The sequence below is a fragment of the Electrona antarctica genome (genome assembly GCF_951216825.1).
Source record: "Electrona antarctica genome assembly, chromosome: 23".
Lineage (NCBI taxonomy): Eukaryota > Metazoa > Chordata > Actinopteri > Myctophiformes > Myctophidae > Electrona > Electrona antarctica.
In genome coordinates this window covers 37,854,869-37,869,551 of record NC_136804.1, presented here as the reverse complement: position 1 = coordinate 37,869,551, position 14,683 = coordinate 37,854,869, and the positions used below count along the sequence as shown (strand labels likewise).

At 43.3% G+C, this 14,683-nt stretch overlaps 1 protein-coding gene across 1 annotated transcript in view; it reads left to right on the top strand.

The window, feature by feature from the left end:
* Window positions 1-12,554, top strand: part of plxnc1 (plexin C1) — a gene marked incomplete at its 5' end in the record, with an annotated part of 76,867 nt that extends 64,313 nt beyond the window's left edge. Inside the window, 5 exons of the mRNA XM_079494797.1 lie at window positions 5,001-5,197; window positions 8,601-8,748; window positions 8,865-9,005; window positions 9,728-9,802; window positions 12,416-12,554. Coding sequence (XP_079350923.1) covers window positions 5,001-5,197; window positions 8,601-8,748; window positions 8,865-9,005; window positions 9,728-9,802; window positions 12,416-12,520 — 666 coding nt within the window. The 3' untranslated portion in view covers window positions 12,521-12,554. The remainder of the gene's footprint in view (window positions 1-5,000; window positions 5,198-8,600; window positions 8,749-8,864; window positions 9,006-9,727; window positions 9,803-12,415) is intronic.
* Between the last annotated feature and the right edge of the window lie 2,129 nt (window positions 12,555-14,683).

The following is a 14,683-nucleotide window of genomic DNA, read 5'->3' as shown; positions in this document are numbered from 1 at the left end:
CCTATTCTATAACACTGAGATCTGAGGACCTTTAACCACTCTGAACCTTCCTATTCTATAACACTGAGATCTGAGGACCTTTAACCACTCTGAACCTTCCTATTCTATAACACTGAGATCTGAGGACCTTTAACCACTCTGAACCTCCTATTCTATAACACTGAGATCTGAGGACCTTTAAACCACTCTGAACCTTCCTATTCTATCACACTGAGATCTGAGGACCTTTAACCACTCTGAACCTTCCTATTCTATAACACTGAGATCTGAGGACCTTTAAACCACTCTGAACCTTCCTATTCTATCATACTGAGATCTGAGGACCTTTAAACCACTCTGAACCTTCCTATTCTATCACACTGAGATCTGAGGACCTTTAAACCACTCTGAACCTTCCTATTCTATAACACTGAGATCTGAGGACCTTTAAACCACTCTGAACCTTCCTATTCTATCACACTGAGATCTGAGGACCTTTAAACCACTCTGAACCTTCCTATTCTATAACACTGAGATCTGAGGACCTTTAAACCACTCTGAACCTTCCTATTCTATAACACTGAGATCTGAGGACCTTTTAACCACTCTGAACCTTCCTATTCTATAACACTGAGATCTGAGGACCTTTAAACCACTCTGAACCTTCCTATTCTATCACACTGAGATCTGAGGACCTTTAAACCACTCTGAACCTTCCTATTCTATCACACTGAGATCTGAGGACCTTTAAACCACTCTGAACCTTCCTATTCTATAACACTGAGATCTGAGGACCTTTAAACCACTCTGAACCTTCCTATTCTATAACACTGAGATCTGAGGACCTTTTAACCACTCTGAACCTTCCTATTCTATAACACTGAGATCTGAGGACCTTTTAACCACTCTGAACCTTCCTATTCTATAACACTGAGATCTGAGGACCTTTAAACCACTCTGAACCTTCCTATTCTATAACACTGAGATCTGAGGACCTTTAAACCACTCTGAACCTTCCTATTCTATCACACTGAGATCTGAGGACCTTTAAACCACTCTGAACCTTCCTATTCTATAACACTGAGATCTGAGGACCTTTAAACCACTCTGAACCTTCCTATTCTATCACACTGAGATCTGAGGACCTTTTAACCACTCTGAACCTTCCTATTCTATCACACTGAGATCTGAGGACCTTTAAACCACTCTGAACCTTCCTATTCTATCACACTGAGATCTGAGGACCTTTAAACCACTCTGAACCTTCCTATTCTATAACACTGAGATCTGAGGACCTTTAAACCACTCTGAACCTTCCTATTCTATCACACTGAGATCTGAGGACCTTTAAACCACTCTGAACCTTCCTATTCTATAACACTGAGATCTGAGGACCTTTTAACCACTCTGAACCTTCCTATTCTATCACACTGAGATCTGAGGACCTTTAAACCACTCTGAACCTTCCTATTCTATAACACTGAGATCTGAGGACCTTTAAACCACTCTGAACCTTCCTATTCTATCACACTGAGATCTGAGGACCTTTAAACCACTCTGAACCTTCCTATTCTATAACACTGAGATCTGAGGACCTTTAAACCACTCTGAACCTTCCTATTCTATAACACTGAGATCTGAGGACCTTTAAACCACTCTGAACCTTCCTATTCTATAACACTGAGATCTGAGGACCTTTAAACCACTCTGAACCTTCCTATTCTATCACACTGAGATCTGAGGACCTTTAAACCACTCTGAACCTTCCTATTCTATCACACTGAGATCTGAGGACCTTTAAACCACTCTGAACCTTCCTATTCTATAACACTGAGATCTGAGGACCTTTAAACCACTCTGAACCTTCCTATTCTATCACACTGAGATCTGAGGACCTTTAAACCACTCTGAACCTTCCTATTCTATAACACTGAGATCTGAGGACCTTTAAACCACTCTGAACCTTCCTATTCTATAACACTGAGATCTGAGGACCTTTAAACCACTCTGAACCTTCCTATTCTATCACACTGAGATCTGAGGACCTTTTAACCACTCTGAACCTTCCTATTCTATAACACTGAGATCTGAGGACCTTTAAACCACTCTGAACCTTCCTATTCTATCACACTGAGATCTGAGGACCTTTAAACCACTCTGAACCTTCCTATTCTATCACACTGAGATCTGAGGACCTTTAAACCACTCTGAACCTTCCTATTCTATCACACTGAGATCTGAGGACCTTTAAACCACTCTGAACCTTCCTATTCTATCACACTGAGATCTGAGGACCTTTAAACCACTCTGAACCTTCCTATTCTATAACACTGAGATCTGAGGACCTTTAAACCACTCTGAACCTTCCTATTCTATAACACTGAGATCTGAGGACCTTTAAACCACTCTGAACCTTCCTATTCTATCACACTGAGATCTGAGGACCTTTAAACCACTCTGAACCTTCCTATTCTATCACACTGAGATCTGAGGACCTTTAAACCACTCTGAACCTTCCTATTCTATAACACTGAGATCTGAGGACCTTTAAACCACTCTGAACCTTCCTATTCTATCACACTGAGATCTGAGGACCTTTAAACCACTCTGAACCTTCCTATTCTATAACACTGAGATCTGAGGACCTTTAAACCACTCTGAACCTTCCTATTCTATAACACTGAGATCTGAGGACCTTTAAACCACTCTGAACCTTCCTATTCTATCACACTGAGATCTGAGGACCTTTTAACCACTCTGAACCTTCCTATTCTATAACACTGAGATCTGAGGACCTTTTAACCACTCTGAACCTTCCTATTCTATCACACTGAGATCTGAGGACCTTTTAACCACTCTGAACCTTCCTATTCTATAACACTGAGATCTGAGGACCTTTAAACCACTCTGAACCTTCCTATTCTATAACACTGAGATCTGAGGACCTTTAAACCACTCTGAACCTTCCTATTCTATAACACTGAGATCTGAGGACCTTTAAACCACTCTGAACCTTCCTATTCTATCACACTGAGATCTGAGGACCTTTAAACCACTCTGAACCTTCCTATTCTATCACACTGAGATCTGAGGACCTTTAAACCACTCTGAACCTTCCTATTCTATCACACTGAGATCTGAGGACCTTTAAACCACTCTGAACCTTCCTATTCTATAACACTGAGATCTGAGGACCTTTAAACCACTCTGAACCTTCCTATTCTATAACACTGAGATCTGAGGACCTTTAAACCACTCTGAACCTTCCTATTCTATAACACTGAGATCTGAGGACCTTTAAACCACTCTGAACCTTCCTATTCTATCACACTGAGATCTGAGGACCTTTTAACCACTCTGAACCTTCCTATTCTATAACACTGAGATCTGAGGACCTTTTAACCACTCTGAACCTTCCTATTCTATCACACTGAGATCTGAGGACCTTTTAACCACTCTGAACCTTCCTATTCTATAACACTGAGATCTGAGGACCTTTAAACCACTCTGAACCTTCCTATTCTATAACACTGAGATCTGAGGACCTTTAAACCACTCTGAACCTTCCTATTCTATAACACTGAGATCTGAGGACCTTTAAACCACTCTGAACCTTCCTATTCTATAACACTGAGATCTGAGGACCTTTAAACCACTCTGAACCTTCCTATTCTATCACACTGAGATCTGAGGACCTTTAAACCACTCTGAACCTTCCTATTCTATCACACTGAGATCTGAGGACCTTTAAACCACTCTGAACCTTCCTATTCTATCACACTGAGATCTGAGGACCTTTAAACCACTCTGAACCTTCCTATTCTATAACACTGAGATCTGAGGACCTTTAAACCACTCTGAACCTTCCTATTCTATAACACTGAGATCTGAGGACCTTTAAACCACTCTGAACCTTCCTATTCTATAACACTGAGATCTGAGGACCTTTAAACCACTCTGAACCTTCCTATTCTATAACACTGAGATCTGAGGACCTTTAAACCACTCTGAACCTTCCTATTCTATAACACTGAGATCTGAGGACCTTTAAACCACTCTGAACCTTCCTATTCTATAACACTGAGATCTGAGGACCTTTAAACCACTCTGAACCTTCCTATTCTATAACACTGAGATCTGAGGACCTTTAAACCACTCTGAACCTTCCTATTCTATAACACTGAGATCTGAGGACCTTTAAACCACTCTGAACCTTCCTATTCTATCATACTGAGATCTGAGGACCTTTAAACCACTCTGAACCTTCCTATTCTATCACACTGAGATCTGAGGACCTTTAAACCACTCTGAACCTTCCTATTCTATCACACTGAGATCTGAGGACCTTTAAACCACTCTGAACCTTCCTATTCTATAACACTGAGATCTGAGGACCTTTAAACCACTCTGAACCTTCCTATTCTATAACACTGAGATCTGAGGACCTTTAAACCACTCTGAACCTTCCTATTCTATAACACTGAGATCTGAGGACCTTTAAACCACTCTGAACCTTCCTATTCTATAACACTGAGATCTGAGGACCTTTAAACCACTCTGAACCTTCCTATTCTATAACACTGAGATCTGAGGACCTTTAAACCACTCTGAACCTTCCTATTCTATCACACTGAGATCTGAGGACCTTTAAACCACTCTGAACCTTCCTATTCTATCACACTGAGATCTGAGGACCTTTAAACCACTCTGAACCTTCCTATTCTATAACACTGAGATCTGAGGACCTTTTAACCACTCTGAACCTTCCTATTCTATAACACTGAGATCTGAGGACCTTTAAACCACTCTGAACCTTCCTATTCTATAACACTGAGATCTGAGGACCTTTTAACCACTCTGAACCTTCCTATTCTATAACACTGAGATCTGAGGACCTTTAAACCACTCTGAACCTTCCTATTCTATAACACTGAGATCTGAGGACCTTTAAACCACTCTGAACCTTCCTATTCTATCACACTGAGATCTGAGGACCTTTTAACCACTCTCTCCCCCCCCAGGTGTCTGTCCATTCCTTCGTAGAGAACCTGTTCAGAGGTGTCTGGGGGTCTCCCCTGCAGGCGGGCGGCCCAGAGCGCCCCCTGCAGGCGGGCAGGGCGCCGCACGCCATCAAGTACTTCTTTGACTTCCTGGACGCGCAGGCGGACGCCAAGAAGATCAGCGACCCCGACGTCCTGCACATCTGGAAGACCAACAGGTAGCGTGAGTGTGTGTGTGTGTGTGTGTGTGTGTGTGTGTGTGTGTGTGTGTGTGTGCGTGTGAGTGTGCGTGCGCGCGTGCAACGCGTCGCAGAGAGACACGTTGTGAGCTTGTAGATCTGCTGTTTTCTACAAACAGCCAACTATAAATCAGGCATTATGTCGCCCATCAAGGCACCGCCAAGATGCATTATAGTCGACTAAAATGGTATGATATTTAGTCTTAGTTTAGAACTAGACTAAAAGTACATTTCAGATGACTAATACATACTGTACACTGACATACAACTCATAACCTATTTTAATTTTTGGGTGGTGGAACCACTCCAACGAACAGCAATGTCCGTGACTATGTGACCACCTATGTGTTCACCTAACTATGTCACTATGAGCACCAATGACTACCAAAAGTGGCGCTGTTGTGCCAGAAACAGAGAGAGAGAGATAGTGCTGCACTGCTGCCTGCTAATGAGAGACAGAGAGAGAGAGGGGGGGGGGAGTTGCACCACTCAGTTCACACAGGTGTGATTTTTTGTATTACATCACATTCCCTAACATTTAGTCTAGTTTTTATTTGTCGACGAAATTATCAATGTATTTTTTTTAGTCTCTAGTTTTAGTCATCGTGCCTTAGTTTTTGTTAGTGGAAAAACAAAAGATTCCAGTTGTTAGAAAGAGGCTAAATGATTATCTCAGTTATAACTAAGTTGCAATCTCCATGGAGGAAGTTTTAGCAGAAAGGGGAACTTTGATACTGAGAGGGTGTGCGATCGTGTGTGTGTGTGTGTGTGTGTGTGTGTGTGTGTGTGTGTGTGTGTGTGTGTGTGTGTGTGTGTGTGTGTGTGTGTGTGTGTGTGTGTGTGTGTGTGTGTGTGTGTGTGTGTGTGTGTGTGTTCATACTGTATCTCGGTCCATACTACTTCCTGTGTTAACCACTTCCAGTTTAAGTCTTAACCCTTTAAAGGGGAATACCACTCATTTTCAACATTTTACTATGTCACAAATATACCTTAGAGTTGTTCTGTGGAAATTATAATAAAAAGTCCCCCCATTCTGTGTTTCCTAGAACTGGAGGTCTGGAACATGATCAGTAACAATATGAAGTACATCTCAGTGACGTCACAAAGATGTACCTTCATGATTTCAGACCTCCAGTTCTAGGAAACACAGAATGGGGGGACTTTTTTTTATTATTATTTCCACACAACAACTCTAAGGTATATTTTTGACAGTAAAATGTTGAAAATGAGGCCGATTCTACAAAGGTTTCTGTGTCAGTGGAGCTCAAACCTTCTCATGCCGATCGAGGACCACCGGAAATGATGATGTATTTATGCCCACCGACCTGCATCTCAGTATATGTTGTTCTAGATTTGAGTTACAAATGTTTGCTTTAAAAAATATATATACATTTAAATATTTGCACACGTTTTCACAATCAATCTTTTACAAAGATAGCGGATCTACAAACTCGTAGGCTTGTATGCGGGGGGGGGGGGGGGGGGGATCAAATCAAAACAAAGAAAAACCTCTCTTTTCCTTTCTTAAAAACGGCAACGAAAAAGCCACGTTTATTATAGTTAACTATGAATTTGTGCATTTCCCGTCAGTCACGCCCCATATGGTCATGCCTCGTGACATCACGTGATGACATCAATATATATGGAGATCCCTGATGTCATCATTATTGGCCAGCAACTCTACATCCTGACCTCAAACATCAAACCCTTAGATCTCCATATATGGAGCTGACCTGTTCTGACATTCCATATGTTGATCCTTCCCCATCCATCCTTCCTCTTCTATGCTGTCTGGTCAAGATGTTTAACGTTTAGCCTACTCTGTTCTTATTGGTCCATTCCCTCTCGTCCTTAAAGGACCACTTCACCACTTTTCAACCTATCTTCATATAATAGGTCCTCACTAATAATCATGATAAAATGGCACAATTTTTTCCTACTCAGTCTGTGTCTCATAGGAGGGCTGTGGGCAGTTCAGAAACCCGTCCACCAGTGACATCATCGAATTCAAGCTAATAGAAACTGCAGACTTTCTAGTCCTGAAAAGTTGCTAATAACAATCTAAACATTTTTGTAAAAGGAACTTGTTTAAAAGAAATCTGCCTAATGATGATGTCACTGGTGGACGGGTTTCTGAACTGCCCACAGCCCTCCTATGAGACACAGACTGAGTAGAAAAAAATTGTGCCATTTTATCATGATTATTAGTGAGGACCAATTATATGAACATAGGTTGAAAAGTGGTGAAGTGGTCCTTTAATTCTTATTGGTCCATGGATCGCCCTCTCAGCTTCCTGCTGTGGTTCTGGATCAACTTCCTGAAGAACCCTCAGTTTGAGCTGTGACGACTAAAACTAAGACTAAATGTACTGACAATTTCGTCAACAAATAAAAACTAGACTAAAATGTTAGGAAGGGACTAAGTGGACAAGAGATCCAGTATAAGTCATTTTACACTTGGCTGCATGCTGAAAATAGCCGATCTACAAGCTCGTGAGCTTGTAGATCTGCTACTTTCAGCAAGTGAATACAATCAGCCATTACGCCGGCCTCAAGGCCTGACAAAACACATTTTAGTCGACAAAATCACCTGTAGATTTAGTCGACTAAAACTAAACTAACACTAAAACATTCCTAATGTAAAATGTGACTAAAACTAAGTGAAAACCATGGGGTGCATACTTAGTTTAGACTAGTGTAATGGGAATTTTAGAATGCCAACTACAGTCCAAATATATGCATTATTGTGTATTTATCTACCTTCCATTAAGTCTCTTTGCTCACCAATGTGCTCAGTCTAATTCATGCAGCTGTCAATCTAACAGCTGACTTGACTCCTCCACGCTGTCAGCAAAGGTATACTTTTTTGTGTCGGCCTTATGTTTAGCGCAGATCCGTATATGGACAGTTAGTATTTGCATTAAGACAAGACTATAAGGACGGTCTGAGAATGGGGTGGAGGAGGCTTGCGCCCGGAGGGGCTGTTGGAACAGGCAAGGAGGCCTGTTCCTCACTCTCTGTATATTGTTTCTCTGCTGAATCTTCTTAATAAATTCTCAATACTTCACCCTGAAGAACTTTGTCATTCCTTCATCTTTGGACGATTATTTAATCGACAACACTAGTCATTGGTTAGACATGGGTTAAGGTTAGGTTTAGGTGTGCTGCCCCGTGGGAGGTTAGGTTTAGGGTGAGGGTTTGAGATAGGTTGTAGTTGTAGGACTAATGACTGGTCTAACCGTCTAACCAATGACTAGTCTAAACCAAAAACTGTCTAAACTAAGTACTGCACCCAAAACTATTCAAGAGACTATGACTAAAACTAAACTGTGTGTGGACCGCCCCACCCCCACCCCCCCCCCCCCCCCCCCCCACCTCTCAGCTTGCTGCTGCGTTTCTGGATCAACATCTTGAAGAACCCTCAGTTTGTGTTCGACATGGAGAAGAGTCCCCACATGGACGGCTGTCTGTCGGTCGTAGCTCAGGCTTTCATGGACGCCTTCTCCCTGACTGACACACCGCTGGGGAAGGTACCGTCTGTCTGTCTGTCTGTCTGTCTGTCTGTCTGTCTGTCTGTCTGTCTGTCTGTCTGTCTGTCTGTCCTGTCTAATGTTCTTGTTCTTGTTTTTTGTGTCTTTTTTCCCAGCATGCACCAACCAACAAGCTCCTGTACGCCAAAGACATGCCTCAGTTCAGGCAGGAAGTGAAGGCCTTCTACAAGCAGGTCCGAGACCAGCCACCAATCAGCAGCTCAGAATTCAACCGCTTCCTGAGGGAGGAGTCCAAGGTAATCCCATGACGGGGTTTTCCATGAGGACGTTTAGCCTCTCAGAGCCAAAACTAAAGAATATTTTGTTGTCGTTGGATACGATTTTGTCCACAATTCCTTCCATGTTGTATTGATGTTGGTACCATTAGGAGAGATAACAGGTTGTATTGATGTTGGTACCATTAGGAGAGATAACAGGTTGTATTGATGTTGGTACCATTAGGAGAGATAACAGGCAAACACTATGAATGACTATGAATTGAACTCTCGAGACTGTAAAATGAAACTGAATTCTCAAGAGTTAAAGATCTAATACGTGGTCCATTTGGTTACAACTTGCATCATTTGGCAGGGGACCACCTGGAACCCCCTCAGGGACCACTGGTTGAGAACCACTGATTTACAGTGAAGAAAGAAAGTTGTTTTACCATCAGGGTGACGGTACATATGGTACCTTCTCTGCAGGCTAGGGCCTCAAGATCGTTTGTTCCCATAAGTATAGGACTTATGAACAAGCAGGCCCCATCCCAGTTCCGTGCAAAAAGTGTGATGTAATGCCTCTTGGAACTATGACTGGTGGCCTTCTGTTGGCATTGTTTCTTTATTGTCAATGTACTGTGTGATCTGTTTGTTTGTATATGTTTCATGTATCCTGATGACTGCTGCGCACAAAACAAATTTCCGCAAGGACAAATAAAGTATATCTATCTAGTGCTTTAATAATTGTGCCTCAATTTCAGAAACATGAAAATGAATTTGATGAATCCGCTGCCCTGAGAGATCTGTACAAGTTCCTCCAGCAGTATTTTACTGAGGTAAAGTACTAATGTGTTGAGAGCTTGTAGATCACCTGAGCGCAACCAATCACAAGTCTTTAATTCTACTGGATCTCTTCTCCACTAGTCCCTCCCTGACATTTAGTTCTACTGGATCTCTTCTCCACTAGTCCCTCCCTGACATTTAGTTCTACTGGATCTCTTCTCCACTAGTCCCTCCCTGACATTTAGTTCTACTGGATCTCTTCTCCACTAGTCCCTCCCTGACATTTAGTTCTACTGGATCTCTTCTCCACTAGTCCCTCCCTGACATTTAGTTCTACTGGATCTCTTCTCCACTAGTCCCTCCCTGACATTTAGTTCTACTGGATCTCTTCTCCACTAGTCCCTCCCTGACATTTAGTTCTACTGGATCTCTTCTCCACTAGTCCCTCCCTGACATTTAGTTCTACTGGATCTCTTCTCCACTAGTCCCTCCCTGACATTTAGTTCTACTGGATCTCTTCTCCACTAGTCCCTCCATGACATTTAGTTTTACTGGATCTCTTCTCCACTAGTCCCTCCCTGACATTTAGTTCTACTGGATCTCTTCTCCACTAGTCCCTCCCTGACATTTAGTTCTACTGGATCTCTTCTCCACTAGTCCCTCCCTGACATTTAGTTCTACTGGATCTCTTCTCCACTAGTCCCTCCCTGACATTTAGTTCTACTGGATCTCTTCTCCACTAGTCCCTCCCTGACATTTAGTTCTACTGGATCTCTTCTCCACTAGTCCCTCCCTGACATTTAGTTCTACTGGATCTCTTCTCCACTAGTCCCTCCCTGACATTTAGTTCTACTGGATCTCTTCTCCACTAGTCCCTCCCTGACATTTAGTTCTACTGGATCTCTTCTCCACTAGTCCCTCCCTGACATTTAGTTCAACTGGATCTCTTCTCCACTAGTCCCTCCCTGACATTTAGTTCTACTGGATCTCTTCTCCACTAGTCCCTCCCTGACATTTAGTTCTACTGGATCTCTTCTCCACTAGTCCCTCCCTGACATTTAGTTATACTGGATCTCTTCTCCACTAGTCCCTCCCTGACATTTAGTTCTACTGGATCTCTTCTCCACTAGTCCCTCCCTGACATTTAGTTCTACTGGATCTCTTCTCCACTAGTCCCTCCCTGACATTTAGTTCTACTGTATCTCTTCTCCACTAGTCCCTCCCTGACATTTAGTTCTACTGGATCTCTTCTCCACTAGTCCCCCCCTGACATTTAGTTCTACTGGATCTCTTCTCCACTAGTCCCCCCCTGACATTTAGTTCAACTGGATCTCTTCTCCACTAGTCCCTCCCTGACATTTAGTTCAACTGGATCTCTTCTCCACTAGTCCCTCCCTGACATTTAGTTCTACTGGATCTCTTCTCCACTAGTCCCTCCCTGACATTTAGTTCTACTGGATCTCTTCTCCACTAGTCCCTCCCTGACATTTAGTTCTACTGGATCTCTTCTCCACTAGTCCCTCCCTGACATTTAGTTCTACTGGATTTCTTCTCCACTAGTCCCTCCCTGACATTTAGTTCTACTGGATCTCTTCTCCACTAGTTCCTCCCTGACATTTAGTTCTACTGGATCTCTTCTCCACTAGTGCCTCCCTGACATTTAGTTCTACTGGATCTCTTCTCCACTAGTCCCTCCCTGACATTTAGTTCTACTGGATCTCTTCTCCACTAGTCCCTCCCTAACATTTAGTTCTACTGGATCTCTTCTCCACTAGTCCCTCCCTGACATTTAGTTCTACTGGATCTCTTCTCCACTAGTCCCTCCCTGACATTTAGTTCTACTGGATCTCTTCTCCACTAGTCCCTCCCTGACATTTAGTTCTACTGGATCTCTTCTCCACTAGTCCCTCCCTGACATTTAGTTCTACTGGATCTCTTCTCCACTAGTCCCTCCCTGACATTTTAGTCTAGTTTTTATCTGTTGAAGAAAGTGTCAATATATTTAGTCTTACTTTTAGTCATCACTTAGTTTTTGTTTAGTTTCGTCATTTTTTCGTCATAGTTTTAGTCGACGAAATCAACACTGCATAGCCAAAGCTGCCGGAAAAGGTCCAAATAGTTTCCACCCAGTTTTAGCCCCGATGTTGAGTTTAGATGTTGGTTCATGAGTCTCATGACAACACAGTGATCTATTAACCCATTTTGACCTGAGGACGATTCTACAAATGCCTTCTAATGCCTTCTGAAAAACCTCGTGTTTCTATGTCAGTCGTTCTCAAACATTTTCCCAAAAATGTATGTAATTGGCCACTGACTCCCCATCTGAAAATATGTTGTTCCAGGGACCCTCCCCAGAAGCAAAGATTTGAGCTAAAAACGTTTGAGCTAAAAGCTAAAAGCGCCACCGAGTAGCGCGCTACGAGCTTGTAGGTCTTTTTGAAAAATCGAAGAACCACTGACATAGAAACATAGCTTTTTCAGAAAACTGTCAGGATGTAGCTAGAAGACATTTTTAGAATCTGATCTCAGGTCAAAATGGGTTAAAGAATCTGTATTATTTTGAGACCGATCCGATACCGATCCGATACGGCCGATTCCGATGCGCTACCGATGGTATCGTGCATCTCTGCTTAATTTAGTTAGTTTTAATTCCATTTCTTTTTCAGATCAAGCAGAAACTGGAGCAGAACGGCGCCCCCGCTGGTCTCATGGAGCAACTGCAGAGCGTTAAAGAGCAGTTTGATGGCCTTAAGAGCTGCTCCTGGAACTGACAGAGTTTTGAGTGGAGCAGCCACTCCGTGTCCGTCCCTATGTATGTCTGTATGTCTGTATGTATGTCCCTATGTTTAGGGTACCAACAGGTGCCAAAGTGGCGCTGTTGAGCTAGAAACAGAGAGAGAGAGGAAGGGAGAGAGAGAGAGAGAGAGAGGAAGGGAGAGAGAGAGAGAGAGAGGAAGGGAGAGAGAATACCACACTCTGGGCGCGTTCCTGTGGGTCTGGGACACCCACACGGAATCGCACCACTCAGTTCACACGAGTGTGATTGTTTAATATACTGAAGATAGTCGACCCCACTTTAGAGGCAAAAATGGTCTCCTAAGTGGGCGTGGTTTGCTTCTCCCCCGAACAGATTCATTATTTTTCTACAGCCTACTGTTGCACAAAGTCTTGGCGCGTGCGTGCACGTGTGAGCGAGTGCGTGCGTGCGTACGTGCGTGCGTGCGCAGATTGGGCACAGGTGTGGGGCATTGTGTAATTAGGGGAGAGGGAGAGCAGAGCAGCACTGAGTGAAGATGAGAGAATGTAACACAGTCTGTCACACGTTGTTTTCTAGAGAGAATGTAACACAGTCTGTCACACGTTGTTGTTTTCTAGAGTCTTTACCAGATTAGTGAAAAGGTAATCTGTAGAGTTGAGTTGCAAGTGTTGGACTGGTTGATGAACAGTGATTTGGGCAAGGAGTTACAAGGACGTTTTCCAGCGTCACTGTGACTGCGTGCAGGGCCGGACCTGAGCAATCTGGCGCCCCAAGCAGGACTAAAACAAAAGAAGAGGCACTGCGGAGACATTGGGGGGACACTGGGGAGGCACTGTGGAGACACTGAGGAGGCCCTGGGCAGACACTGGGGAGGCACTGGGGAGACACTGGGGAGGCACTGGGCAGACATTGGGGAGGTACTGGGGAGGCACTGGGGGGAAACTTGGCAGACAGAGTTGGGACAGAGTAATCTTCTTTTTTTTGGTGCCATGCTAGTTGGCTAAGCTAGTTGGACAGTGTACCATGATAGTGGGGAGGAGGAGGTAGCCTGTTTAGCTGAAGCGGTCAATCTCTTAAGCTACTAAACCTTCCTGAAGAGGACGTCGCCTGAAGCAAGACATCCCAGATAGCGGGTTGAGCGACCAGGCAACGCTCTAACCTTCCTCTGGCAACGTGGGACCTGCCCCTCGTCTCCTCTGACTGACTCTGCCCAGCTCAGTCCATTGACGTTATTCAGACCGCGGCCATCTTGCCAGTAAGGTGCTAACTAGGTGCAACTTCCCATAGACAGCCCATTCATCCAAACAGAAAAGTCCTATTTAATTATATTAAACAACGTCAAACTCACCAACATTGCAGCTGTAGGGAAAGCTTGATTTATCCTCTTTCAATCTGTAAAGTTTTTGTTTCTGTGCAAGTTATTTTTGTCTAAGTGATATCACTCAACAGCCGATGCGTAGCACTTGTTTTGAATTTGCACATAATGCAGGAGGCAGCAGGAGGTTGCTTTACTGATAACGAGCGCTTCCAAACTCCAATACTTAGAAAAAGAATAACCTGCAAGTAATAGCTAGTAGCTAGTAGTAGCTCATAACAACTCTACAGTGGACTTTTATGAAACAAACACTTTGAGGATAGAAAGAGGATAATTCAAGCTTTTCGTACAGCTGCAATGTTGGTGAGTTTGACGTTGTGTAATACAATCAGACAGGACCTTTCTGTTTGGATGTATGGGCTGTCGATGGGAAGTTGCACCTAGGTAGCACCTTGCTGGCAAGATGGCTGCGGTCTGAATATAGTCAATTGTTCACCGTCCACCTGCATGTGTAGGCCATAGATATTTAAAAAAAAGAAAAAATCACACCCGTGTGAACTGAGTGGTGTAAGGTTTTATATAGCATGATCAGCTGTGGTCTGACGTAATGTCTGACGTAATGAAATCACACCCGGATGTGATTTCACAACTGGCTTTTTTTGTGCAGAAAAAATGAGCATGGTTGCTACAGTCATCCAGTTCACCCGGGTGTGATTTAATTACGTCAGAAATTATTTTGAACATAGCAACCATGCTCATTTTTTTCTGCACACAAAAGCCAGTTGTAGGAGTGGTTACACCACTCAAAAATAGATGCCTCATTGGCCGCTGCAGTTCGTTGGAGCGATGTGTGTTGAAGGA